This window comes from Pelodiscus sinensis, chromosome 6, assembly GCF_049634645.1.
Source record: "Pelodiscus sinensis isolate JC-2024 chromosome 6, ASM4963464v1, whole genome shotgun sequence".
NCBI lineage: Eukaryota > Metazoa > Chordata > Testudines > Trionychidae > Pelodiscus > Pelodiscus sinensis.
In genome coordinates, this window is record NC_134716.1 from 51,049,118 (window position 1) to 51,075,621 (window position 26,504).

Genomic DNA, 26,504 nt, shown 5'->3' on the forward strand with positions numbered 1-26,504 from the left:
ATGTAGCACATGATTCTAATAGTTCTTATTTATTTTATAGTTTTTTTCATAGTATCTGAGTAGCCCATAAACATTTACAAATTTATTCTCACAACAGACATGTATAGAAGAATTATCATCATCATCCTTGTTTTACAGGAAGAGAAACAGGCAGAGAAACAATAAGTGACTTGCCCATAGGGACATGGAAAGTCTGTGGCAGAGCTAGGATATTCCGAGTGCCAGTCTGTTACTGTAACTAGATAAAAACCTTCCATATATCTTTGGTATAATCTTATTGGGGCTAAAACTGTGTTTATTTTGAAACTTGCACTCTTTCACAGATAAATTCTGTATACCCTTTCTATGGGTGCTCACCAAGAAGGAAGGGGCCGAATGTGGAAATTCTCCCCAATGCTTGCCTGGTGTTCAACATCAGTGGTGGGCAAAATGACCCTATTTGCACTTAAGAAAATGTTGTGCCCTAATTACACCCTTGAAGGAGTGTATCATTTTGTACTCTCCCAATACACTAGGATCCTGTAAGAGGCAGAATGCCACTGGTGCTCTTCCCCCTGCTCTTGTGTGGTATGGCTCTACTCCACCCACACTGCAAGGCCAGGCTTAAATGCCATAGTCTAACTCTTGATGAAATCTGATACCAAAATCTAAACAGTCTTTTAAAGAATAAAGTTCTACTTCTATTTTTCCTTCCTTGTATAACATACCAGTTCAGTACACTGTGTGTGTTAAATTCAAACTTGACACTACATTAGACAAGGTTAGAATATAGCTAAAACATTTCCACAGCAGCTTTTTTCAGTGTTCAGACATTTCTGAGACACTTTTCTGGTGTATTTGCCAAGATATTCATCATATCCTGCCTACTGTAAGCTTTACAGTAAAAAAAAAGTCATGAATTCTGGATGACAAGTGGCCAGGCTGTTTGCTTTGGCAGAGAGTTATCCTATTAATACCTGCAGCTGGGATGTTTGCACCATGAATTTTGCACAGCTCTTAATGGAGTTTGCTCAGTTTTATCATCTTAGGTGCAACATCAGATGGGCAGGAACTCATACCTTAGGTCTGTTTCGTATTTATGGCAATGCCCTCTTTTACAAATAAAGGTGCGTATCCCCGAAGGGACTTAATTTATGCTTCTTTTATCGTGATTTGTGCAGCTCCTCCAGCCAACCAGTTTACTTGTCTTTCTGATATAAAATCTCAACATTTCCAGTCAGTGCTAACTGAGATCTAGTTATGGGTATGTCAGTGCACAAGAATAGAGGGGGAAAGAGTTTAGCTCAGAAACTAGTCGCTAGAAAAAACATTTACATTTACTGCAGGTAAAAATGTGTTATGGGTCTCTAGTGAAGGAAATCAACCTGGGAATTTTCTGCAAGAACTCCTGGTATATTGTTTGATCAGGAGGGTAGGGTTGTCCCTACCCTGTGGAAAGGTTGCCGGACACATTCTCCAAAACGTAGTAGAATTCTTCAGGGAATTGCAAGAGGCCACATAGAAGTCCTCCTCAGCTCCTTGGCATTCTACAGCATACCCACCACTGAAAAGATAATACAGCCCTAGAGTGAAAACTTTTATAGGGAATCTGCGTGAGACCAAGTGAGCAGAATGATGTGCAACTCTTTGCCTCCAGCTCTTGCCCTGGCTTCCCCAGTCTTTACTCACTCTTTGCAGACTGGCAAAGCAGAGCATCCTGCGTGGTCTCTGAGCAGGGAGGCGATAAAGCAGAAATCTCTGGCCAATCCTCTCCTATTCTCCAGGGCAACTTCCTCATTACCTAGACGGAAACTGAGTCTCAAGCTGTAGTTAGAATTACAATAAAGGGTACAAAATTGCATAGCCTTTTACAGCCTATACAGTATTTAATTGTGCGCGCGCGCGCACACACACACACACACACACACACACACACACACACACACACACACACCAATTTTGTAAGTAGCTAGTGCGGCCTATTAAATTAGCAGCAACCTGCCTATGCAAAATAAAGTTAAAATGAATAAGAAACTCTTAGGTTTCAGTGGACAGCTGTTATTTTTAGATAGCAACATTATACATATAATTCAAGATATTTCATTCAATTTCTCTGTGTCATAGATCTTTCATTCCTAATCAGCAAAAGATAAAAGCTTCCTGTCCAAGATGGCTGCACAGTTAACGGTATCTGTGAATGATGCTAGACAGTGCTGGATAGGGAAGTCTTATATCTATTTGTAGAACCAGCACAGAAACAAATATGGACTGTGTAATTTTCCTCACAGCATACTGCCATTGTGCTGGAACCCTTATGGGGAGGGAGTATGTAAAGACTTGAGAAAGTGACCTCTCTGCTGAAACTGCCATCACAAGAAGAAGTCTATTCAGAAAACATGAAAAAGACCCTTTTCGATGATTTGTCCTTGCCAGTTTTCCTTTCTATCCATATTTGTAGCATGATGCCTTATTTTTGGTTTCTCGAAAGAGAATGATCACGCTTGTTTTTTAATCAGTTATCAGTAGTGATGGAAATGCACTGTATGGAAGATTGGAAGGCAAGGCATGCAAGAGGTTTCAGTTCTGCTATGATTTAAACACATGGTTTCATTTCATTGGATTAAATAGGATGGTAACCCATTTGCCACATCATATATTTGGTTATAACATCGTAAATTCAAGCAAGATTTTGTAGCTCTCCTTAGAGAATTACTTAGTTTAAATTTATACCACCATTTGGGATTCTGAAATCTCTGTGGTGGTTAGCTATGATGTCACAAGTGGAACTTTTATTTTCTTAGAACGTTTTGATCTGGCAAAATGTTTTTTTTTTATAAAAGGTCTAAATCCCTACAAAGTGTGGATACCATGTGTATTATAAGATGCCAGTTGAAACTTTCCTCTGTAGGAAATGTGTTAAAATAAAAGGCAATATTAAAGTATTTGTATATAAAATCTAATTTAAAAACGAGAAGGGAAAACATGTTTAATAATCTTCTTTGTTCTTAGTGTTCTTTCAAAGATTGAAGAATCTTCCAAAAGTTCCAAAAACTTTTTGGCAAATATTTTGAACTATACACTAAATGGATTAGAATTCATTATTTTATTTATTTATTTATTTAGTTGTTGTTAAAAATGTATGTAGCTGTTTTTGCTCTATAGTCCCTCAGTATGTTGGGTCCTATCCAAAGACAAAAGATGATGCAATCTCTGCCCGGAAGAAGTTACAAGATAGCTCTGTACTGTTTGTTTCCTTATTGGTATAATAAAAGCCTCAGAAATGACGTGATTTGCAACAAAAATTCCAGTTAACTGCTACTAGCATAGAAAGCATAAGCAAAAAAGTATTAAAAATATTTGGTCCAATTGTGTCAACTCCTCCCTCCCCATTTTCTGCATGGAGATGGGGTGAGAGGAAGCAGCTGAGCCTTGGGAGTAGAAAGATTGTTCCCCTCTCTGTCCTACGAAGTTCCATACAGAAAATCTGTAAAGCATAAGGGTATGTTTGTTTCTCAGTTGCAAAGTACAGTAAAACTCTGGTTGTTCGGCATCCAGTGGTCCGGCACTCCCGATAGTCTGGCACCAACTGGAACCCGGAAGTGCTCTGGCCAGCTGGACAACTGGAGCTCCTCGGCCCCCAGCTTCCCCAAGTCCGCCGCTGGTCAGTTTCAGTAGCAGCAGACTTGGGGAAGCCCGGGGCAGAGCAGCTGGGGTGCTGCTGGGTTGGTCCTGCAGCACCGCCCCTCACCTGAGCGACGCTGCAGGGCCAACCTGGCAGCACCCCAGCTGCTCTGGCCCCAGCTTCCTCAAGTCCGCCACTGCTGGAACTGACCAGCGGCGGGCTTGAGGAAGCCGGGGGTAGAGCAGCTGGAGTGCTGTCCACGCTGCACAGTTCCCTGCTGACCTCCCCCCCGACCCTTCTGGTACTCCAGCATATCCAATAATCCGGCACCTCCTGGGTCCCAAAGGTGCCAGATTATTGGACGTTTACTGTACTTATATTTATAATAGGTTTTCTCACTTGTGAAGTAATGGATGTTCGTTAAAATCTGATTTTTTGACTGTAGAAAATAATTGCCACAAGTAAGGAAGGCGGGAAAATGTATTCAGCAGATTTATTATTCTACATTCTGTGGTGATTCCTTTAAGGCAATATTTGAAGTAACCGTTGAAAAGATTATATTTTTTCACTTCCTTTAATTAATATTCATAGCGTAAACATGCTATAAAGGTCACAATGCTGAAAGTTATAAAGTATCTGGATACTTTGGTGGCGGAGCATATATAGTTGTAAGGAGATGTGCCTTGCAGAAAAAAGTTACTTAAAAATCCCCTGAAAGTTTTACAGTGTTTAATTGGTTCCCTTGCTGTACAAATGTAGTGCAGTTTTCATAAGTTCAGTAGAGCTATGCATTTTCCTTTCCAGATGTGATATTATACCCTCTGGATCAGTGGCGCTCAATCTTTCCAGACTAGTGTACCTCTTTCAGGAATCTGAATTATGTAACCCCAAGTTTCATCTCACTTGAAAATCACTTGCTTACAAAATCAGACATAAAAAATACAAAGATGTCACTGTGCACTCTCACTGAAAAATTGCTTATGTTCTCAGTTTTACCATACAATTATATTACAAATTGACTGGAATATAAATATTGTACTTAATTTCAATGTATGGCATATAGAGCAGTATAAACGAATCGTATTAAATTTTAGTTACTACTAACTTCACTGGTGCTTTTTATGTAGGCTATTATAGAATGAGGCAATTATCTAGTTGAGTTGAGGTATCTCTTGCAAGACTTCTGCATACCCCAGGGGTAGGCATACCCATGGTTGAGAAACATTGCTCTAGATCCATATTCATGCATAGAAGATTCCTTTTGCATCTTTGTCTAGTGTCCTGTCATCCTTGTGACTTTATTCCCACCCTCCCTTCATCCCACAAACAGTCTTCATTGATCCTGTGTCTGTACAGTGGTGAGATTGAGAATTGGATAGAGAGGGGGGAGATGAAATGCAGATTGTTCACTCATTGGGCCCCTAAATGAGTTTTCCTAGAGGAGAATGCACAGCCCAGGACTATATTCTTTTTTTCATGTTAATCTCCCACCCCCCTTCCCCCGGCCTTCCTCCATATCCTGGGTCAGCTTTGACTAAGGAACCAGAGGTACTACTTCGGTCAGAGCCAGTGCAGAGGCAACATGGGTTATCTCTGAGATGTGCCATGTTTGGGGCTGAGTCCCATGACTTTCTCTAGGATGAGTGAAAATCCCAAGTCCTGAAGGGACTGTATTGGGGACTTCTGCAACGTAGAAGTATCCTTCTTAGCGTCTTCTGTTATGCTTTGAGAGAGAAATGATCAGGGCCCAAAATCTTGAAAGCTTGGCTTTTTTTTTTTTTTTTTTTGGTTTGTTTTATGGGGTAAAACTCTCTTCATGTCACTTTTGCGACCAAGAACTTAAATGCTGCCTGAGCCAAAAACACCAGCGTTTTCCAGGCTTCGGGTGGTGCAAAACCCACAAAGTTTCATATGCTTTCAACTGGAAAATATAACTCAGCCCAAGTTTGTTGGAAACTTGGCCCAAGCTTGCTCCGAATTCATCCCAGGTTTCACGTGAGCCAGGTTTCAAGTTTATTACAAAACCTGAAACATGGCAACTTTAATTTGGCTGCATGTTATACTAAGAGAGTTACTCAGAGCTCTAATAAACAGCTCACCATAAAAAAAAATAGCATGGAACTAGAATTACAAAACAACAAAAAACAAAACCACTACCACTATCATAGCTATTGAAAAAACTGTTATGTTAAGGTTGCAAAGAGAAACACTCAAAACTTAGGAAATGCCTGGTATCTGAAACTGTCCCCTTATTACCTATGCATTATGGTCTACCTTTACTTATCTGATCCCATAGTATTGAGTCAGATTGTCTCCTCCCCCTCTCTGTGTGGGCACCAATGTGAGGAACATTGAAAACACGAGTGAGTGTGTTGGATCAGAGCCAGTTCAGAGGCAATATGGGTGATATCTGAGATGTGCCATGTCTTTCTCTAGGATGAGTGAAAATCCCAAGTCCTGAAGGGACTGTATTGGGAACTAGTCCCTAGCTGCACATGCTCTCATTTCTGATACCCAGCGCCACATCACTCTACAGTAGGGGTTCTCAAACTTTGTGATACCATGACTTCCTAAAATGCTAACTGAATTTGTGTGGACCCCTCACACCTTCACACTTTCTCCCTACTTCTCATCAGACTCCTTGCCCTCCTGGGGTTCCTTCCTGGCATTTGCGGTCCTCAACACCCTTCCCCCCTGCAGGTTCCTTCCCCGTCTTTCTTTTCTGTGCCTCTTTTCTGCTCTGCGTCCCTTTGGTTGGTTGCTCTTCCCTTCTCCAATGTCTCCTCTGCCTCCTTCTCTGACCCCCACATACCCTTATTTACCTCCAGGTTCTCTGCCCTGACCCAATCCCCCAGCCCACTGCCTGAGGGACCCTGCCCTCTCCCAGCTGGGGAAGCGTTCGATCACCCGACAACTGTGCCCCAGCCGGCACCAGCCTCACTCTCCCACCACCTTGCCGCCTCCTGCAGCTGAGCCTTGCTCCTGGAGTCCCACGGTCTCAGCCACGCTGCGCAGCTTGCCAGTGGCTGTCTTCTGCTAACCTGCCGCTCTTCATGGCCCCGGGGAGAGGGGTCACAAGTGAAAAACCCAATCCAGCTGCGACCCCTCCGTGGGTCGCAACCCACAGTTTGAGAAACACTGCTCTACAGGTTTTTGCTCTGGTCAGAACTTGTTCCATTGACTTGGTGGTATCTTGGATCACGTGGGTTTACATGCAAAACTAAGTGTTGAGATGAGACTTCTGCTGTCAGTTGGACTGATTGCATAAAGATTAGTTTTATGAAAGGATGCACAAAACTTGAGTCCATACTTCTAAAGACTACAGTATAATTTCTTCAAAATACTTGAGGCTCTTAAAACATCACAAAAGCAGTTGGCTCTGGCTAGCTGAGAATTTTCACAGCACGAAGGAGCACTTAGAAGGTCCAGAGCCCTATTCTGCTTGCCCACATTAAGTCCCAGAGCGGTAGGAATGTTTGGGGTACAGCTGAATGGTGTTGCATCTCTGCTATGCTCGATTGTTTTATGGTCTCAAAGCGACCACAGCTGGCTGATGTAAGTTAGAACAGCATGCAGACTGCATTAACATACTTTAGGATTTAGGATGATCATTAAACTGGAACATTAAAGGAAAGTCAGCACTGTGTGATCAGCCAGCTTTAAACAGACCACCAGCAAGTGCTGTGCAAACCACAAATGCTCTATCCACCACAATTTCTGAACCTCTGCAATACATTGTTGAATTTGAGCTGTATGCTAATTGAATGTAATGCCCTTCATTTAAAAATCTCTTCTTTGAAAAGTATTTTATGCAAGTATTTTGTTAACTAGTTGCTTCTTCTTTCTATGAATAGATATCGATGAGTGCAGCATTATTCCAGGAATCTGTGAAGGTGGCGAATGTTCTAATACAGTGGGAAGTTATTTCTGCATTTGTCCACGTGGCTATGTCACATCTACAGATGGCTCCCGCTGCATTGGTAAGTGCACTCTTCTGTAGACTCTTGGGGTATTCTCAAGGCAGACTTTGGCCACTACTGTAGTTTATAAGCAGGGGGTGGGGCTGCTATCTGAAGCTCTCTGGATCACCATCCTCTAATGGGAATTTTTTTCAAAGGATCTCCACTCTATACAGATACAATGGCTTTTCTGCCACAAATTCTAAGTCTTTTAACAGTGTCCCGCTGTGTAGTCCTATTTAGAGTGCCATTGCAGAGCACCATCTGAAAAACTGGAGATTCTGCATAGTCTCTCTTACAGTCTAGTGCAGTAGAAATATGATTTGGGTGTTATACAGTTATATTTCCAGTTCTGTGCATCTGTGGCTGGGAGCAGGATTAGATTCTTAGATAAGAGATAATAAGCCATAGGTGTGCGGACGGACATTAAAAATTAGAATCACACACAAATGCTGCTTCTGCTGAAGTCAAAGGCAAAACTTATTTTGATTTCAAAGGAGCAAGTTTGTATCCTTGTTTAATACTTCATTTGCCTTGCATAGGCATGCTTTACCTTCTGAATGCCAGTGTTAGAAGGGTGCTCATGTAAACTTACAAGACATCTACAGGAAATGAAATGAATTCCTATTTCATTTGGCTTGAGTGGCCTTTTTCCATTTGTAAGAGTAAAACAAAGATCAAATATCAGTAGGTTAGAACTTTTTGGATCTGATTTCTCAAAAATCTGTTTCTGTCCTTTTAAAAATATGTATTTGTTTTTAGATGTGGTAATGTGTGTCATGGATCTTTTCACTATGTTTGTTTTACAGCTGCATGTATGCCAAGGGTATGGTTTTAAATGTAATGCTGACTTGGCTGAAATTACCCTGTGCAATAAACCATTAGCTGCTAACCTACCATCTTGTCACTTGTAATGTAATTTCTTGAGGTGGTTGTGACATTAAGAAGTAGAGTAGAAGTTACATTCTACGGCTCAGATCCAGCAAACACATACGCGTGCTCATAACTTTGTGTTGAGTTGTCCAATGACGGGTAAAACGTCTTGCGCACTCAAGTGTTTGAAGGATTGGGGGGATATAATTTGCTTGCAGTATCCCAGTGCAAAGTAAGTTAGAGGCAGACTCATAGCCTATTTTATTAATTTAGATGGAATCAATAGACCTAACAAGTCAAAGGTATAAACTTGACTCTGTCACTGTCCAGCATTAAACAAAGTTTGGGCTTTGATATACAGAAACGTCACTCTACTGATTACTTAGAGTCCTCAGCCTACTGTACTAGCAAATACACCCTTACAGAATCTTTTAAAACTTTTATTAAAGATACAGAAAAGATGGGGGAAAAAACAGTTTACGCATTTGAAATATAAAGCAATAAGCATGGCTTTCATTTTAAAACATCCCTTGTTTTCCTTCCTGTTACCTGGAGAGAATTTTTGGAAGTGTTCTTTGTATGATAGTCTCTGAGGTGGTGGTAACTGTCCTGTTGGGGAAAACCAAACCAGTTAGTTGAGCTGGGCTGGAGGGGTTGTTGCTGTTACCAATAAAGTCCAAACCCATTTCCTAGAGGACCAAACATGACAGAGAGAGAGAGAAAACAATACCAGTGACTTAAAAATATGCAGATTGTTCTCGTGTTTACTTTCACATGTAATCTTCCTGCTGGAAGAGCACAGGCACAGTATACTCTCTTCTTAGCTACTCTAAGACCAGGCAAATTTATGCAAACATTGGGAATTGTTTTTATCTGCCTCTCTGGATGCACTCTTATAGTAGCAGTCTTGCAAAATATAGTCGTGGCTAGCTAAGTGAGCTCTTTGTTAGAAGGCAAAAGTAGCATGATAGAAAAAACAAGAAATAAAAAGCAAACACTAGTGTGTGTGTGTGTGTGTGTGTGTGTGTGTGTGTGTGTGTGTGTGTGTGTGTGTGACTGACTGACTGACTGACTGACTGACTGACTGACTGAGAGGTGTCTCATCCCAGTTAATGACTGGGAGTCAGCTGAAGCCACTGGAAATGGCAGTGTCATCTGGGTCCCTCTTCTGGCCCATCTGTTAAGGGTCCACGTCAGTGGGAGGCCACGCTGATGCTCTCTATTGCCCCGTTAAAGGGCACTTATAGTGTCCCAGTCTATAAATAATTTGCCCAGCACATCTCAGGCCTAGCTGTAGGCCAAGCAACAGTTAATAATGGCCACACCCCCAATCAGGGCAGGCACCAAATAAGCAGTTTATAAGGCTCAGACTTCAGTTCAGGAGAGGCGTGGATTAACAGCTCAAGGCCCAGCCACTTTGTGGCCTGGGAGAGCAATTTGTTAGGTCCAGCCCTGGACCAGGGCGGGATGGAAAGACAGAAGTTTACCACGAGCGGTTCAGTAATAGTTTAAAGCTCTGGTCAGGTCCCAGCCGGGCAGGGGTTGGGTCTCTTTGCTGGTGGAGAGACAACAAGCATAGGGTTTTGCCCCCGCAGGGGAAATTCTGCCTGCCAACTGAGGCGAGAGGTGACGGGGGGACGCAGGCCCACCCGCTCCACTGCGTCCCAGCCCAGGGCCCTGACAGTGGCAGTGTGGCAGCCACTGGGTCGGTGTGGATCCGGACTATAACATGCCGACCAGGTCTGTGGGTCAGCAGCGATCCAAGCCGCAACATGCTTCCTACTGGACCTCCCTCTTTTCAGCTGCCCTGGAATCGGCTGTCCGTGGGCTGCTTCCCAGTTCCCCCTGGGGGCCTACCTGGCTCAGGTGCCGCTCCTCAGGGTCAGCTGTGGATGGAGGTGCTGGCAGTGTGTTCATTGGTTCCAGCTCAGGCTCCAGCAGGGACCCGATCCAGTCATCGGGGCCTGGGCCTCAGCAAGTCTCAATGGCCTGGACCAGTTGTCAGGGGCCAGCATGGGTATTGGTGACCCAACTCCGTTCTGCCGCTGGGCGTAGCATAGCTGGGGCTGAGCATCTGGCCTATTCAGCCACCGGACTCCAACTGAGCTCTGAGCTCTTATACCTCTGGTACCACCTTCCCGCTTCCTGTGGGTGGGCCTGGGTGAGGTTGCATCTGCCCACCAAGGTGTCTTAGAGAGCCCTTCCTCTTCTGGGTCAGAGGGAGGCTATTTTGCTGTCCTAGACTTCGTATCTTGTCTTCCAAGATTAAGACAAAAAAGATCTTAAAGTGTTACTTTAGATCCTGGGATCCCAGAAGACATTGGGGGGAGGGAGTCACAGTCATGATGGTGAAGCTTGCTTCCCTTGTTGTAGTTAGCCATTGTTGTATTGGTAGTCCATTCATATCTCTCCGTTCATATTTTCATTCCAAAGTCTTTCTCATTTTTAAAGATCTCATAAAGGAGTAATGGGTAGATTAGTTTATCCCCTCATTATTTTGATTCAATGATTTCTGGTATCAATCTTCTCTTGTTTGCTGGACCTAGTCTTAATACAACCCTGGAGTTAAACTGGTAGCCTTTTTGTTTAGACTCATTCAGTCTCCCTTTTGCACCTTTTCCCATCAACACTGATTGCTATTTTCTGATGCTTTATGAACTCACTCACTTTTTACAATTTTACTACAGGTCATACCCCCCCTTGTCCGGCATCCTTAGAACCTGAGTCATTCCAAACAATGGAGTTTGCCGGGCAAGGGGAGGTCAAAGCTCCCTACCTGGCTTTAGGGTCTGCTGCCAGATGGGGCTGCACTCCTTGCTGCCTGCCGTTGCCTCCAGCACTCCACTGGGCACTCCTGGCAGGAGCTATGTCCCCCCCACCATGCCAGCCCCAGATAGGGGCTGTCCACACTGCCTCCAGTCCTGCCGGGGCTGTGCTTTACCTCCACGGTACAAGTCCAGGCTGCATACTCCTACACCGCGCCAGTCCCAACTGAGATGATGCTTCCCACTGTGCCAGCACCTGCTAGGCCTGGCCAGGGATCTGCTGCACTGGCCTCACTGGGGCTGGGCTCAGCTGCTGCTGAACCTTGCCAGCTGAGACTCTCTGATCCAACAATATTTGTTATCCTGCTGGATGTTGCCAGACCAGAGAGTCCTGGATTTTTGAGGTTCAACCTGTATTAGGGTACTTTCATAGTAGTTATAGCAAGCCTTGCATCCTTTTTCTGTCCATTTAAAATAGACATTTGAAACCATTAAAACAATTTTGGGTTCATAATTTCCTGGACTTTACTTTTATCAAAATACAAAGTTATTCTTATGCAAATACCTATTTTACCGGCACTGTTAGTCTCCTTAACCTTCCAAATTAGTCTCCTTAACCTTCCAAATTAGTCTCCTTAACCTTCCAAATTACTTTAGTAATGCAGCAAATCCGTATTTGAGACTGTGGCAGTGAAATAGATGACTACTTTTGAAGGAAATAGTGTCACAAGTATTGGCCTGGTATATGCTGAACAAATCAAGCATTTATAAAGGATAAATGTTGTTTTCACCCAACTCCATAAAAATAGAGACAAAAATCCAAATTCTACCTTTAGAAGCACATATATGGCTCTCCTGGAAACCAGTAAGAGCTGCATATACATCTCCTGTATGTTCAAATACGTACAGAATATTGCATGTACAAAAATTTCCTTCTGGCTTGAGTTCTAATTTAGCACAATAGGATATCCATCTATTATATGTACAAAATGCTGGGGACTAAATTAGCTATTACCACTCAAGATCTTTGAGTCATTGGGTATAGTCCTCTGAAAACATCCACTCAAAGTGCAACAGCAGTCAATAAAGCAAATAGAATGTTAGCAATAATTTTAAAAGGGATAGAGAATAAAACAGAGAATATGTATAGCCTCTATATAAATCCATGGTATGCCCACAACTTGAATACTGGGTACAGCTGTGGTCACCTGATTTCAAAAAAGATACCTTGGCATTGTAAAAAGTTCAGATAAGGGCAACAAAAATGAGTGGGGGTTTGGAATGGCTCCCATATAACGAGATTAAAAAGATTAGGACTTTTCAGTTTAGATAAGAGGAGACTGGGGGTGGGGGAGATATTATAGAGGTCTATAAAATCATGGCTAGTGCGGAGAAAGTGAATAAGGAAAAGTTATTTACTTGTTCCCATAGCACAAGAACTTGGGGGTCCCTAAATAAAATTAATAGGTAGCAGGTTTAAAACAAATAAAAGGAAGTGCGGGTTTTACCTCCCTACGCCAGGACTCTCTGGACCACGGATGTTCTTGACCACAGAGCCTAGCAATGGGGAGGTCTGGCAGAGAAGCAGGAGTGTGGTAGGCGGAGCTGTGGCTCAGCTGAGAGTCCTATATTGGGGGGAGCAGATGATGTGGCATGAGTTCTGACCCCCTGGCCCGGGAGCTCCAGCCCACACATGGCCAGAGAGCTCTGACCCCATTCTGCTCCAGAGGTCAGAGCTCTGGCTCCAGCCCTGTCTGTGGAGCTCGGGCTGCAGAGACAGGCAACTGCAGAGCTCCCTAGCTGCCACTGGGGCTGGAGCTCCCTTGCCACTTGGGCCAGAATGGGACCAGAGCTCTGCAGCCCCAGAGGAAGCCATGGAACTCCAGCCCCCACTACGGAGCCAGGCAGTTGCGGAGCTCCAGCCCCAGCAGCAGCTGGGGGCTCTGGCTGTGGCACTCTGGCCTAGCAGCCACTGAACTGGCAGTAGCAGGGCTGGAGCCCTAGCCCTGGGGGCAGCATGGGCCATTGGGGAAGGGATTTCCTCTGGTCCAGCAAATCCCCTTGTTTGAGATTAGTCAATGCTTATTAGCCAGGATGGTAGGAATGGTGTTCCTAGCCTTTGTTTGTCAGAGGCTGGGAATGGGGCACAGGGAAAGGATCACTTCATGTTTACCTGTTCTGTTCATTCCCTCTGAGGCACCTGGCATTGGCCCTTGTTGAAGGAAAGGATACTGGGATAGATGGACCTGTGGTCTGACCCTGTAGGCCATTCTTATGTTATCTATAACAATAGCTCTTTCTCTATAAAGAAAACTTAGTTACACTTCAAGTAAGCAGGAAGTTTCTATATCTTGGTCTTTTTTTACTCTGGAAAAATTATTTATTCTTTAATTAATTAGAGATCATATCAAGTTAAATAGTTCTGGGAGTTTAGAAAGGCCCTGTGAATTTATGACACTGTGAAAGCTGTTAGGCCTTAAAATTAACATTCTGAACATTCTCACTTAGCTCAAATTTTATTTCAAGGTTTCTAATCCTCCATCATTTCTGCACTTTTTTTTCCTGCTTAAATTTAATTTGAGAAAACAATCTGAGAAAATTTCATGACCTGTTTCTGCTGCCATTATTCACACTGAGCAATAAGTTTTCTTTGCTAATAGTTCTGTTCACTTCAGTGGGACTTCTTACGGAATATGTTACTATTCATTTTATTCATTGTGAGTAAAAATAGTAGAATCTATCCCTATATTATATTATGTATTACATGATGAAAGAAACATCAAGAGCCACATTTTAGAAAATCGTATGCAATTACTCTTTTTGTTTGGACAACTATTATTTTTCCTCGTGAACAATTGCCAACCCCTATGTCAATCCAGTGCTAGAAAATATAGGTAGTACCTTTGTAGGTAGTCAGTTGTACTTTTGTTGTGAGGAAAGCAAGGATTATTTGGCACACCTTTTGCATGTGTAATTTAGAGGTCTAGTTTTGAAAACTTACTTTAAGTGTTCTGAATTATATTCTTCAGACCAAAATAGTTGTGTGGACAAACAATATGGTCAGTTCATTTTAGCACCTAAAAAAGCTGATCAGAAAAAATTTAGCAGTGTCTAATCTTATTAATCCAAAGTTAAATATGTTATTTAACAAAACTAAACAATGATAAGATGTACTGCAAACATATGTGGTGTCTATTGATAGTATAATTGCAATTTAAGCAATTACATGCAGTTTTTGGCAACTTGTCAATACTAATTTTGATAACGTACAATTTACTTTGGCCCAGTCCTGTTTCCCTTTAGCCGAGGTAAATAGTGTGTGACTGTTGTTAGTCCCAGTTCATTGTCTCTACTTGCGGAGTAAGCTGCTATTGGGCATAGGATGTACACAGGCTTTACATTGGGCTAGATTGTGCATCTACAATACTCACTTTGTAAGGGATAGCATGTAAATAAATGCCGTGCTCCAGGAACAACACAGGAAGGAAATCATGCTTTGGAGGCTCCAAAAAGTAGTAGATTACTACATCCTGACCAAAATGTAAGACTGTGGAGACACCTCTTCTCTGACTCTATATTGGGGCAGTAACATCAACTATGCAATCAATATGTGCTTGCTTCTAAATGCCCAGAGTAAATGTCTGAAGAGGCTGCTCAGGCTTGTTTGGGTGCTTATGGAAAACGAGGAGTGTTCCCTATGTTCTAGAATACCTGCACCATGTTCTGCCTAATAAAGATTAAATATGTGGTCATTTCCTTGAGGGAGACTGTGAAGGGACTTGAGGGGTTTCCCATGGCTAAAGTGTAAGGAAATGAAGATGAGTTTGATAGCAAGATTTGGATTAATGCCAGATTAGTGTCACTGAAATATTATGCATTGCAATAAACTAGTTGCTAATAAACGCTGGCTAATGATTTAAATTTGTTTTATACAGATTTTCAGTTGCACTTTTCTATTACTCATATTTGAAATCACTATGACAAATTTCTGAAGGACAGGTTTTTTTGTTTATTTGTTTGTTTAATGTCCAGATCAAAGGGCAGGCACATGTTTCTCCAGCTTGGTGAATGGTCGCTGTGCACAAGAACTTCCAAATAGGTTTACCAAAATGCAGTGCTGTTGTGAATCAGGTCGATGCTGGGCCATTGGATCTGTTCCTGAGATGTGTCCTGTGAGAGGCTCTGGTGAGTGGTTTTTGCTGCCCATTCCAATATGATGGAAGTTTTTGCAAACATTTTAAACCACTTTAAAATCAAGCCTAAAAAATGTTAGGAGTTACATTATTATTCATTCTTCTGTTTTCAGTATGGATATTTCCATATGTGAACTATTTTTTTTTTCTGGACCATTATTATTTAGGACCAGTTTTTGTTGACACTGAACCGTTTCTCGGTTCTTGATAACTGAGGAAGATTTTGTGGTTGACCTAAAAAAGAAAATGAGTGTAAGGGTCCATTCATTACTGTGTAAAGAAGCAGCTACTCTCTTTTTCTGTAGTTTTTCATTTTTCTTTGAAATGGCAAGGTAGATGACATAAGTATGTCACTTAAACTTTCAGCCTGGCACTTACGTAACTTTCCACATTGTTGGCATATATTAATTCTTGTTTTACTTACCCTAAAAGATCTGCAAGACGGGTTAACATACTTTTCTATCCGTTTATTGCCAAATGCTCCACCAAATGGCTAGGAGTAAATTTTAACATGTAACATATTCTTTAAATAACACCATTATGAATCTGAAAGCCTCATAAACTTAGGTGTAGAAGAGAGAAGACAGTGAGTTCCAAAATAAGGAGTTGAAACTTCATTTTTTTTGTTGTGATATAGAGTTTTATATTTCAGCATCATCTTTACATACTGAATGGGGCTAAATTATTTTAATGTGTGTGTGTGTTCTTTTTGTAGATGAATATCGCAGACTTTGCATAGATGGAGTTCCTGCAGGAGGAGGTTCCAGACCTGGTGGAACAGGGGGGAATGGATTCCTTCCTGGAGGAAATGGGAATAGTTATGGCCCAGGAACTGGATTTATTCCCATTCCAGGTGGCAATGGCTTCTCCCCTGGTGTAGGAGGAGGAGGTGTTGGGACTGGTGGCCAGAGTCCCACTGGAAATGGTGCAATCATTACTGGGCTGAGTATGTTTCCTTTTTTAAAAAACAAATGTTTTCCTCTGATTTTGATGAGTGAGTTCATAATTTTATTGCTTCTTGCTTGTGTCTTAGGCTCTATTCTGAAAATGAGACAATCTCTCTGAATACATATACTTAATTGAATATAAGACATTTTGCATTGTTTTCATGACAGTGAATTTTTTAGAGACTTTGAGCAGAGATCACAATACAGAAATGTTTTTAATTTTGTTTAATTTGAGTTACAGAAATTAGCTTTCTTGTTGGTCTTTAATATACTGTAACTGCATCCTATATCTTTTATAGTCCCTCCTTTTACCAGTTGTGTTCACCTTTTACTTGATGAACTCATTAAGTTGTATGCCTGCAGTAGCTTTAACCTCAAACTTCTGTACTATAGCCATTACTTGTCTACACATTTTGTAAAAAATGTAACTTGAGGTAATACATGTTCTAAATTATAGAGCGATGTGATAAATGTGAATGATAAATACATTTCTGGATTAACTGCATTCTAGCCACTAATACATCTACCTGGGACTTATTCTAACACTCCAGACCCATGAGTAGCATAAGGTACCCATCATTTAAAATAAAATACCTGCCAAAATTATCCCCAAAACTCCACATTCCTGAGTCTGTATCTGTCACCCAAATCCCCATTAAAAATGAGAGCACTAGATGGGGAGGCATTTGACTTACTACAGAGAATTTTTCTGCAGGTTGCAGCCTGCTGGTTCTTGCCCACATGCTCTGGATTTAACTGATAACCATATCTGAAGTCACAAAGGAGTTTTCCACAAGGTCAGATTTGGCTGAGACACTGGAGGTTTTTTACCTTCCTCTGCAGCATGGGTCCCGGGTCACATGTTAAACTAGTGTTAAACTAGTTAAATGGTGAATTCTCTGTATTCTTGAAGTCTTTAAACTATGATTTGAGGATTCGGTAACTCAATCAAAGGTTAGGAGACTACTTCAGGAGAAGGTGATATTCTGTAGCCTGCAATGTGCAAAAGAAGATCAGACTAGATGATCACAGTAGGCCCTTCTGACCTTAAATTCTGTGTGTGTGGCTTGAAACAGTTTTTTATAAAAATTGAACCTTTATATTTTTCACTGTCATAAGATTTATAATATTGGAACCTTGCAGGGGTAGAAGAGAGAATTTCACTCAAGCAGAAAGTGGAGATTCCTAGCCTTCTGGTGGGGACCTAAGACTCATTTCTACACGTTGAACCTCTCTAGTCCAGCACACTCTGGTCAGGCAACATCCGTGGCCTGGCATGCTTTTAGTTAGCCAGATATCCACTTATCATGGGTGTGGACAAATTTTCTAAGGTTCCAAAAAATTTGTTTACAATCACCAATCCTGGCTCTCTGTGTTCTCTGCTGTTGTTTAGCTCTAATTTACCCTGAAATGTCTTCTAAGAGCCCAGTGAGCAGTGGAACTGTTGGTAATGTTGCCAGACAATGCTGACCTCACGTAGTTCAACAAAATTTCTTGTTCAGCACTGGTCAGAGAGGTTCACCCTGAAGTTCTTGAGGGATCTGAGGGGTCAGTTTTTAAAGCCCTTCTCTATATTTTTTCTACATAGAAACCCCATTATGTTATTTTTTTAGGCATTTTACATGTATTAGTTTTAATTTTTATCTGCTTCTCAGACTTGCAGAATTGGATTCAGGGTGATTAAAGCTTTACAAAGAGAGGGATACTAACAATAATTCAATCAATCTTTTAAAAAGTATCTTAAACATTTCTAATATAGTATTTCTGTAGCATATAGAGCATATACAAAATATATAATGGCATGATATGGTATAAAAGCATTCATTCAGGATGACCTTCATATCTCTTTCATTGCCACTTGTGAGGAAAGACGTTATCACAAATACATGATGCTAAAATCTTTATACCTCACTATCACGTGTTGTCTATACATCTAAAATCTGTGTGGTAGTAACATCTATGGCATACACTGTAGATGTGTTTTATTAAGCAGCTTTGAGTGTCGTCTTTGTATACAAACCACTAGTCTATCACAGTTAGTAATACTAGCATTCCCACTGAACTGCCAGTACTTTTGAAATGAATTGGTAGAGGAATTGTTTCCTTTTTTTTTTCTTCCAAATGTGGAATTGTCCCTTGACTCAAATTATTACTTTGGCCCTAGGCCCAGAATGAGCAAGAATCTAATAAACTAATGCCTTCTACAAGTGTTGCAGGATCAGGGACTTAGTACAAAACAGTGTGTGGAGTATTAGGATAAACACACTATAAATAATAGTCATAGTGATGAATTACTGCAATCCAATCCCAATGATTCCTCTCTCATCAGACGTTCAATGTAAACCATTTATCTTAACAAAGGCCATTTGTTTAATTATTTTCTGATGTTAATTTGTTATTGTGATCTTACAGTTCTATCAGTAGGTCTTGGAAATAGGTATTGTTTGATGTTTTAAAAAAAACTAACAGTGCTTATTTATTTACAAATCTTTAAAAATTTGTTAAAAATGATTATGCAGATTATGTTGTGCCTATTTCGTATTCTGGTTCAGTTTTCTCATCTTCTGTAATCTGTTTCAGCAATCCTCAATCAGACAATAGATATATGTAAACATCACCCCAATCTCTGTTTAAATGGACGTTGCATACCAACCATTTCCAGTTACCGATGTGAGTGCAATATGGGGTATAAGCAAGATGCAAATGGGGATTGTATAGGTAAGCATAAATGTTTACAGTCCCAATATTTAGTTTTTAAATCCTTCCATTTTCCTTTTTAAACCATTTCTCTATAAATAGGATTATAATTTTAGTATATTTTATTGTTTCCTCCATAGAACGTTGTTGGTATTGTTGATTCCTGTGAAAAATAGTGTGGGAATTACACTGAGATTCTTTATACTGGAACAATGTATAAGTCTTAAAAGATTAAGCTTTTGAATCAAAATTCTATGCATCTCAGATCTTTTATGGTCTGCAAGTTTGTTTACTATGTTAGTGTGTGTGTTGGATCATCATACCTCCGAGTCAAATTCTGCTCCCATTTTCTCTGAATTTACAGTGTGATAACTCCATTGTTATTAGCGTGTATTTATACAAAAGTAACGGAGAGTAGAATGGGGTCCTGTGTGTCTGTTTTACTCACTCTTGAATATGAATAGCAAAGGGCTTTTGTAGAGATCCAAATTAATTAACAGAATTTTATGTACAGACCTGAATACCAAATGCATTTACATTATAAATCAAAATACTTGAAATTACCTGTGAAGAACTGAGTTCAGATTTGTGTCTTCACTTCAACTATTGATCATTTTATGCACTCTTAAAAGGCAGAAAGAATGCATCTTCCCCTCTATTTCACTGCTTTGTGATGACAACAATTCTTGAAAAGAAACACAAACCTTAGGACTTAGTAGTTCTCTTAAGAATTCTATTTTCAGGTGTATTGTTTGAAAAAATATGTTAAAGTTTTCATCATTATTTCTGTGCCACTATCGAAGACTGAAAACTAGAGACAGATAACTGTGAAAAGATTCATGTACCATTAGGGGGAGACACTTTAGTTCATAATGGCAACAAATCTTGAAAGATGCTCACTTTTTCAGTAATTCTTAGAACACAGGACTAGAAAGGGAACATCTTTTCCCTTCAGTCCTGCTCTGAGCATTCAGGATTCCTCTCAACCTATCTGACTTCTGTTTGCTTACTGTTCAAAATTATTTCAATACAGGCTAAAATAATTAATAGGTAGAGTATGTAAAAACACCTTGTGCCTCTGCTCTGGCTGGCTAGGTGGTTTAGAGCATCTTTGCTGGCATAATTATGATTTAAGGGAAAGTGTCCAGGGAAAGATCTAGTGGGAGATGCACAGAGCTTCCTATCTTGCATTTCTGGCTAAGAGAATTGGGGGAGTTTATTCTGCTGCTAAACTTTCCTGCAACAGGCACCATCAGGCTGATGTAAAAGTATAGAGTGGAAGTTCTAACATAAGTCTACATAGTTGGGCTTTGGATGTAAGGAATTGGTCTTTACTAACTAAAAATAGGGGTATATTTTTCTGTTCACATTGTAGTGGAGATACCTGAAGCTTTCTCATTTAGCACCAGATCCTGCACCTTTGAAATCAGAAGGAGTTTTAACATTTACTTTCGTGAAAGCATGTTCAGACCCCTACGTAGTAATACTGAAGTTTGCTGAGCACATCCTGAAAGCTGCTGTGTGTCCTGAACTCATAGATTAAGGCCAGAAGGAATCATTGTCATCAACTGTTCTTTAACTACCTGTACTACATAGGCCATTGAATTTCACCAAAAAGTTCCTGCATCAAATCTTTTAACTGCCAAATTTCTATTGGGTGTGATTTGAGGGGGGAAGCATATATGGGGAGAATATGGTCTTAAGTTTACATAATTATTTTGGATATAAGATGTATTTTAAAAAATTGTTTGAATAGTTTGCTATTCACTGAAGAAAATAGTTTTATACTGGCAAAAATCTGAAATGACAGTTACTCCAAGTATAGGAGTTACATAGCATTAAAAGTCATGATGACGACAATATGGGTATGTCTAGACTACAGGGTTTTGTAGACAAAATTGGGCGTTTGTTGACAAAACTATACCTGCATGTACACTACCATTGCGTTCTGTTGACGGTGGTAAACCTCATTCTACGAGAAATAATGCCTTTTTTCGACAGCACTCTGTTTAAAAAAAGGCGCTATTGCATTCAAACCGTGCTTTTTCAAAAGAGAGCGTCTAGACTCTTTTGAAAAAGTGGCTTGCTTTGTCGACAGTACTGGTTGTAGTCTAGACGCTCTTTTTTGACAGTTGAAAAAGACACTGTCGAAAAAGGCGTGCAGTCTAGACGTACCCTATATGTGCAGTTTGTGATATATAGTTAGGTACTCAGGTCTGCGGGGAGGAAGGAGGAAAGTGAGCTGTTGCTCCAGGACCCGAGGATTTAAAAGGGCCTGTGGCTCCTGGCTGTCACCACTGCTACCACAGTGGCAGCAGCCAAAGTCCCGGGCCTGTTTAATCACTGCTGGAGCCCCGTGCTGTGAGCAGCTTTGAGGGCTGGCTGGTGGAGTGAGGAGTGTGGCAAGTTCCAGGCAATGCTCAGGGCTGGCTTCTCCAACCCTGTCCCTTCTGCCCAAGGCCCCTCTCTTTCTGGAAGTGCTGAGTTGCCCCCACCACATTGTCTGGGATCCAGCAATTTTGTTGCCCTCCCCCTGTATGTACCACAGCATGATCTTGATAAAAGCGTCATAGTTTGTGGGGGAAATTACCTGGCATGAAGAAACACAGCAAAATAACACAAGAAAATATTTTTCACAGAACTTTGTGCAAGCCACGACTCACTGCAGCATCCAAGCAAAGTTGCACTCATCCTTGAAATTCCTTTCTTGCTGTAGTTGTCAACACTTTGTACTGTATAGTAGCATCTAGTGCATTAATGTAAGGGGGTAGTCCCTTGGCGTGGCCTTGGATGTGACCGGGCCAGGCTCCCGGGGCCCCCTCTCTTGGTTTATTCTAGCCCTGCGTCGGTCAACCAATAGCCCTGTTGGGGTCCCCTTACCAACTAGGCATTGTGACTATCCTTCGTCCTTCCCCCAGCAGGGTTAACACCCAGGGTCCTCAGTCTGGTCCCTCATATGGCTGTTCGTCTCGCTCTACCTGCCTCTGTACCACCCGGTGCGGGGGTAGGGTTTCGCCTGTCGTTCCCCTGCGGGGTAGGGGGACCTGTGCCCACCCTCACTCACGGGTCCCAGTCCAAGGCCCTAAGGACAGAGTCCCTGCCTGGCTGGTGGGGGATCCTTCCCGCAACTCGCCAGCCCATGAGAGGAGTAGCTGGCATCGATGGGAGAGCAACCCCCACCGACCTAATTGTATGCAAGATGCTGTGGCATGTTGACTTCAGGTTCACTATTTGCATAATTGAAGAAGATTGATGGCACCGGTAACTGTAGACAAGATCTGAGGTATGAATAATGGAAAAGTCACAACAAGGTCCTTTTTTTAAATTTGGGCTTTGAAGGGTATGGAGTAATTGTGGTATATGTTGATATAAAGGGGTGTTAGCATTCGATTATGAACTGCTGTTTAAGCATCCATTCATGGATGTACCAGAGTGGTAAACTCTAATTGAGCTGTTAAGACCAGATTGAGGCACACATTGAGTTTTGTATAATGATCAGTAGAGTACTAAGAGCCAGTGGATGGACATTTTTGATGTTGAGTCAAAAGAAAGTAAACTAAAACAGAGCTACTTTTGAGATAGGTGGTGGAGTAACTATTATCAGGCCTGCAGTTCCTACCACAATAAAGCTGTGGTGAATAGTGTTTGATATGTTGATAAAAGGAAATACATTCTATACAGTTTTCTTGCTTTATGTAAACTTTTCCTCGTCTCTTATCTGAAGAAATTGTCCCTGGAAAAAAAGTGGATGTGGCATAGCCATCTGTGGTCTGGGATGCCCAAGTGAATCTGAATTCATTCCTTGACCAACCATGCAGTGTTTTTTCATAGACAGCTGGAATTCTATCCATTTCTGTGGCATAGCATCACCACACATGCATGTTCAGAGTGGAAAACTCTACTTGAGCTGTTAAGACCAGATTCTCCTTTCAAACCAAGTTTAGGCTGATGTAATTGCACAGACTTCAGTGAATTACCATTGACTGTCACCACTGTAAGAGAAAACTCAGGCCGTTTAATTAAACCACTCATACATAGCAGTGTATTCACTAGTGGTGCTCCACTAGTGGTCAGTCCTAGGAACAATCCTATTCAACGTATTCATAAATGTTCTGGAGAAAGGGGTAAACAGTGAGGTGGCAAAGTTTGCAGACGATACTAAACTGCTCAAGATAGTTAAGACCAAAGCAGACTGTGAAGAACTTCAAAAAGATCTCACAAAACTAAGTGATTGGGCAACAAAATAGCAAATGGAATGTAATGTGGATAAATGTAAAGTAATGCACGTTGGGAAAAAATAACCCCAACTATACATACAATACGATAGAGGCTAATTTAGCTGCAACTAATCAGGAAAGAGATCTTGCAGTCATCATGGATAGTTCTCTGAAGATGTTCACACAGTGTGCAGCGGCAGTCAAAAAAGAAAACCGGATGTTAGGAATCATTAAAAAAGGGATAGAAAATAAGATAGAGAATATGGTACGCCCACATCTTGAATACCGCGTACAGATGTGATCTCCTCATCTCAAAAAAGATATACTGGCGTTAGAAAAGGTTCAGAGAAGGGTAAATAAAATGATTAGGGGTTTGGAACAGGTCCCATATGAGGAGAGATTAAAGAGACTAGGACTTTTCAGCTTGGAAAAGAGGAGACTAGGCGAATATGATAGAGGTATATAAAATCATGAGTGGTGTGGAGAAAGTGAATAAGGAAAAGTTTTGTTCCCATAATATAAGAACATGGGGCCACAAAATTAAATTAATGGGCAGCAGGTTTAAAACAAATAAAAGGAAGTTCTTCTTCACACAGCGCACAGTCAAACTGTGGAACTCCTTGCCTGAGGAAGTTGTGAAGGGTAGGACTATAACAGAGTTTAAAAGAAAACTAGATATATTCATGGAGGTTAAGTCCCTTAGGCTGTGTCCAGACTCAGGGTTTTTTTCGAAAAAACTTCACCTGCATCTAGACTGCAGCCGCGTTCTTTCGAAATTAAATCGAAAGAATGCGGCTTTTCTTTCGACGGCGGTAAACCTCATTGCACGAGGAAGAACGCCTTCTTTCGAAAGTTCCTCTTTCGAAAGAAGGCGTTCTTGAATGTAAATAGGGCTTCTTCGAAAGAGAGCATCCAGACTCACTGGGTGCTTTCTTTCGAAAAAGCAAGCCGCTTTTTCGAAAGTTCCGCGTGCAATCTAGACACTCTCTTTCGAAAGAGGCTTGCAGTCTAGACATAGCCCTAATGGCTATTAGCCAGGATGGGTAAGGAATGGTGTCCCTAGTCTGTTTGTCAGAGGGTGGAGATGGATAGCAGGAGAGAGATCTCTTGATCGTTACCTGTTCAGTTCACTCCCTCTGGGGCACCTGGCATTGGCAGCTGTTGGCAGACAGGATACTGGGCTGCATCGGCCTTTGGTCTGACTCAGTATGGCTGTTCTTATGTTCATATTACGAGTAACTATTGAAGTAAAATGATTTGAGTAATACCACAGATTGATCAATGTTCAGCAATGGTCTGAAAACTGAATCAGTTTTGGGTTCCATTAAGATGAAAATAGTCAGATGATGACTTAGCAAAAACGGAAGGTGCTATATCCTCAGCAGGAGAATCTGACATTAAATCAGAAAATGAGGAAAGACTAGGTGTGTATAAGAAGGTTTTCAGTAGGGTGAAGTCCATCTATTCAGGTGTTACAAATCTCACAATACTAGTTCTAGGCTTTATTCTGCACTCATCTACATTTTGAGTAACCCTCTGGATTCCGGAGTCATTGTATAGTAGTTGGCATTAAAAAGTCAACAGTTAGCAGCTTGTTACTGAGTTATTTGAGATCTCCAGTATTTCCTACTTGAAGTAAAGCAAAACAATAACTGTGTCCCAAATGTTGACTGGTAAATGGCAATTGCTATATGTCAGCACAGAGTTGACCCTGGGAATTTAAGTGGTAACTTAACAACATAAAATACCTGTACATAATGATATATATGAAATTAAATTATACTAAAGGACTTGTTCAAATGCAATTTGGATTCTGTTCTGATTACTGAAAGAATAGGTCTGGGGCATTGGGAACAGATACATTTCACTGTGTGGGGAAAGGTTAATGATATAAAAATGAACACTCTTTCTAGGCTATGATAATCTGTTTGGCTCCTTACCCAGGGAAAACCCCAAAGGATATTTTAAGGTAAAAAATTATTAAAGAATTTTTATGTGGTAAGGCAGAAAAAGTATGATATTTTTCAAAAATGGTCCTACCAGTACTAAAGGGTAGGTTTCTACACTACTTCCAGTTGTCCAATCATACTGTACATCTTGCACCATGAATCATTTCCTACGGATAAAGAGATAAGATTCACAACTGTCCTTAGTGGAAGGATACTGAACAGTCTTGTAGATCATCCATTCCTCTTCCTGAATTGATATAAGTTTGTGGTGTAGTGAGCCTATCACTGTATTTGCAAAAACATTTTGAATAACATTTGTTAAATATTATAGAAACACCTGTAGCAATGATATCATTACAACTGTGTTGAGTTTTGTACTTACAGCTTGATTAAATATTTGATTGTTTTTGTTCTCAGATTTGGCACAATAAATCTTTAGAGAATAATCAAACTTTCCATCGACTTTTAATGAATTTGTTCTTACTATTTCAGATTAAATACTTAATGAAAATAGGTGCGCAACAGAAGGGAGTTAGTGGAAGGAGAAATGGGAAAATGATGAGAAGCATAAACTTGTTGGGGGACTTCATAGTCTGAATGGTTATTTCCTTGCTTTTGATAGATTACTTTGGTAGGAATATCCATTCTAGTAACCTGAACTCAAAGTTAACAGCTTTTTTGTATTAGGATATATTTAGCTTGAGTCCCTTTTATCAGTAGCATGTGAAAATATAGGAAAAACCCAGATTCACATTTAAATACAAGGAGTCATCTGTCACACATGGATTGAAGTGTATTTTCTAAGCTTAAATCTATGTTTTCATAGAGTATTGTTTTCCTTCTCTAGTGTTCATGAATTCATTGATAAAGTAGTTGGCAATGTATATACATTTCCTTTGACAGTTATATAGCTAACAAATTTGCCTAGAACGTTAGCCTAGAAAAAAACACACCACTTTTTCTATACTAGAAAACTTAACAAAGTAAAGGAGTATAATGTCTCTATTTATAAATTACTCCGTCCTTCTCTTACTAGGGCAGGATAAACATATAATAGGAAGTCTTTGGAATTAGGATGGTAGATGAAACATTCATGAGAAACTTCTCCACAGATCTACTGTTGAGGGGCTTTTTTTCTAAAGAAATTATGAGCAATCCTTCTGGGGAGACTGGCTGAGCCAAAATCCGAGGACAGATTGGTGCACTGCACGTGGAATAAAAGATTCTGTATGACCAAGAATTGTAGAGTTGCCTGTGGGTGGGAAGCTCATGTAAACGCATAAAACTATATTTGAGGACAAAA

The 26,504-nt window shown here is 40.9% G+C and overlaps 1 protein-coding gene across 1 annotated transcript in view; it reads left to right on the forward strand.

Annotated features, from left to right (window-relative positions):
• FBN2 (fibrillin 2) overlaps positions 1–26,504 on the forward strand; it is a 280,296-nt gene that overhangs the window by 99,114 nt on the left and 154,678 nt on the right. The window contains exons 8-11 of the mRNA XM_006131867.2: positions 7,456–7,581; positions 15,231–15,383; positions 16,107–16,337; positions 18,919–19,056. Of these exons, the coding sequence (XP_006131929.2) occupies positions 7,456–7,581; positions 15,231–15,383; positions 16,107–16,337; positions 18,919–19,056 (648 nt within the window). The remainder of the gene's footprint in view (positions 1–7,455; positions 7,582–15,230; positions 15,384–16,106; positions 16,338–18,918; positions 19,057–26,504) is intronic.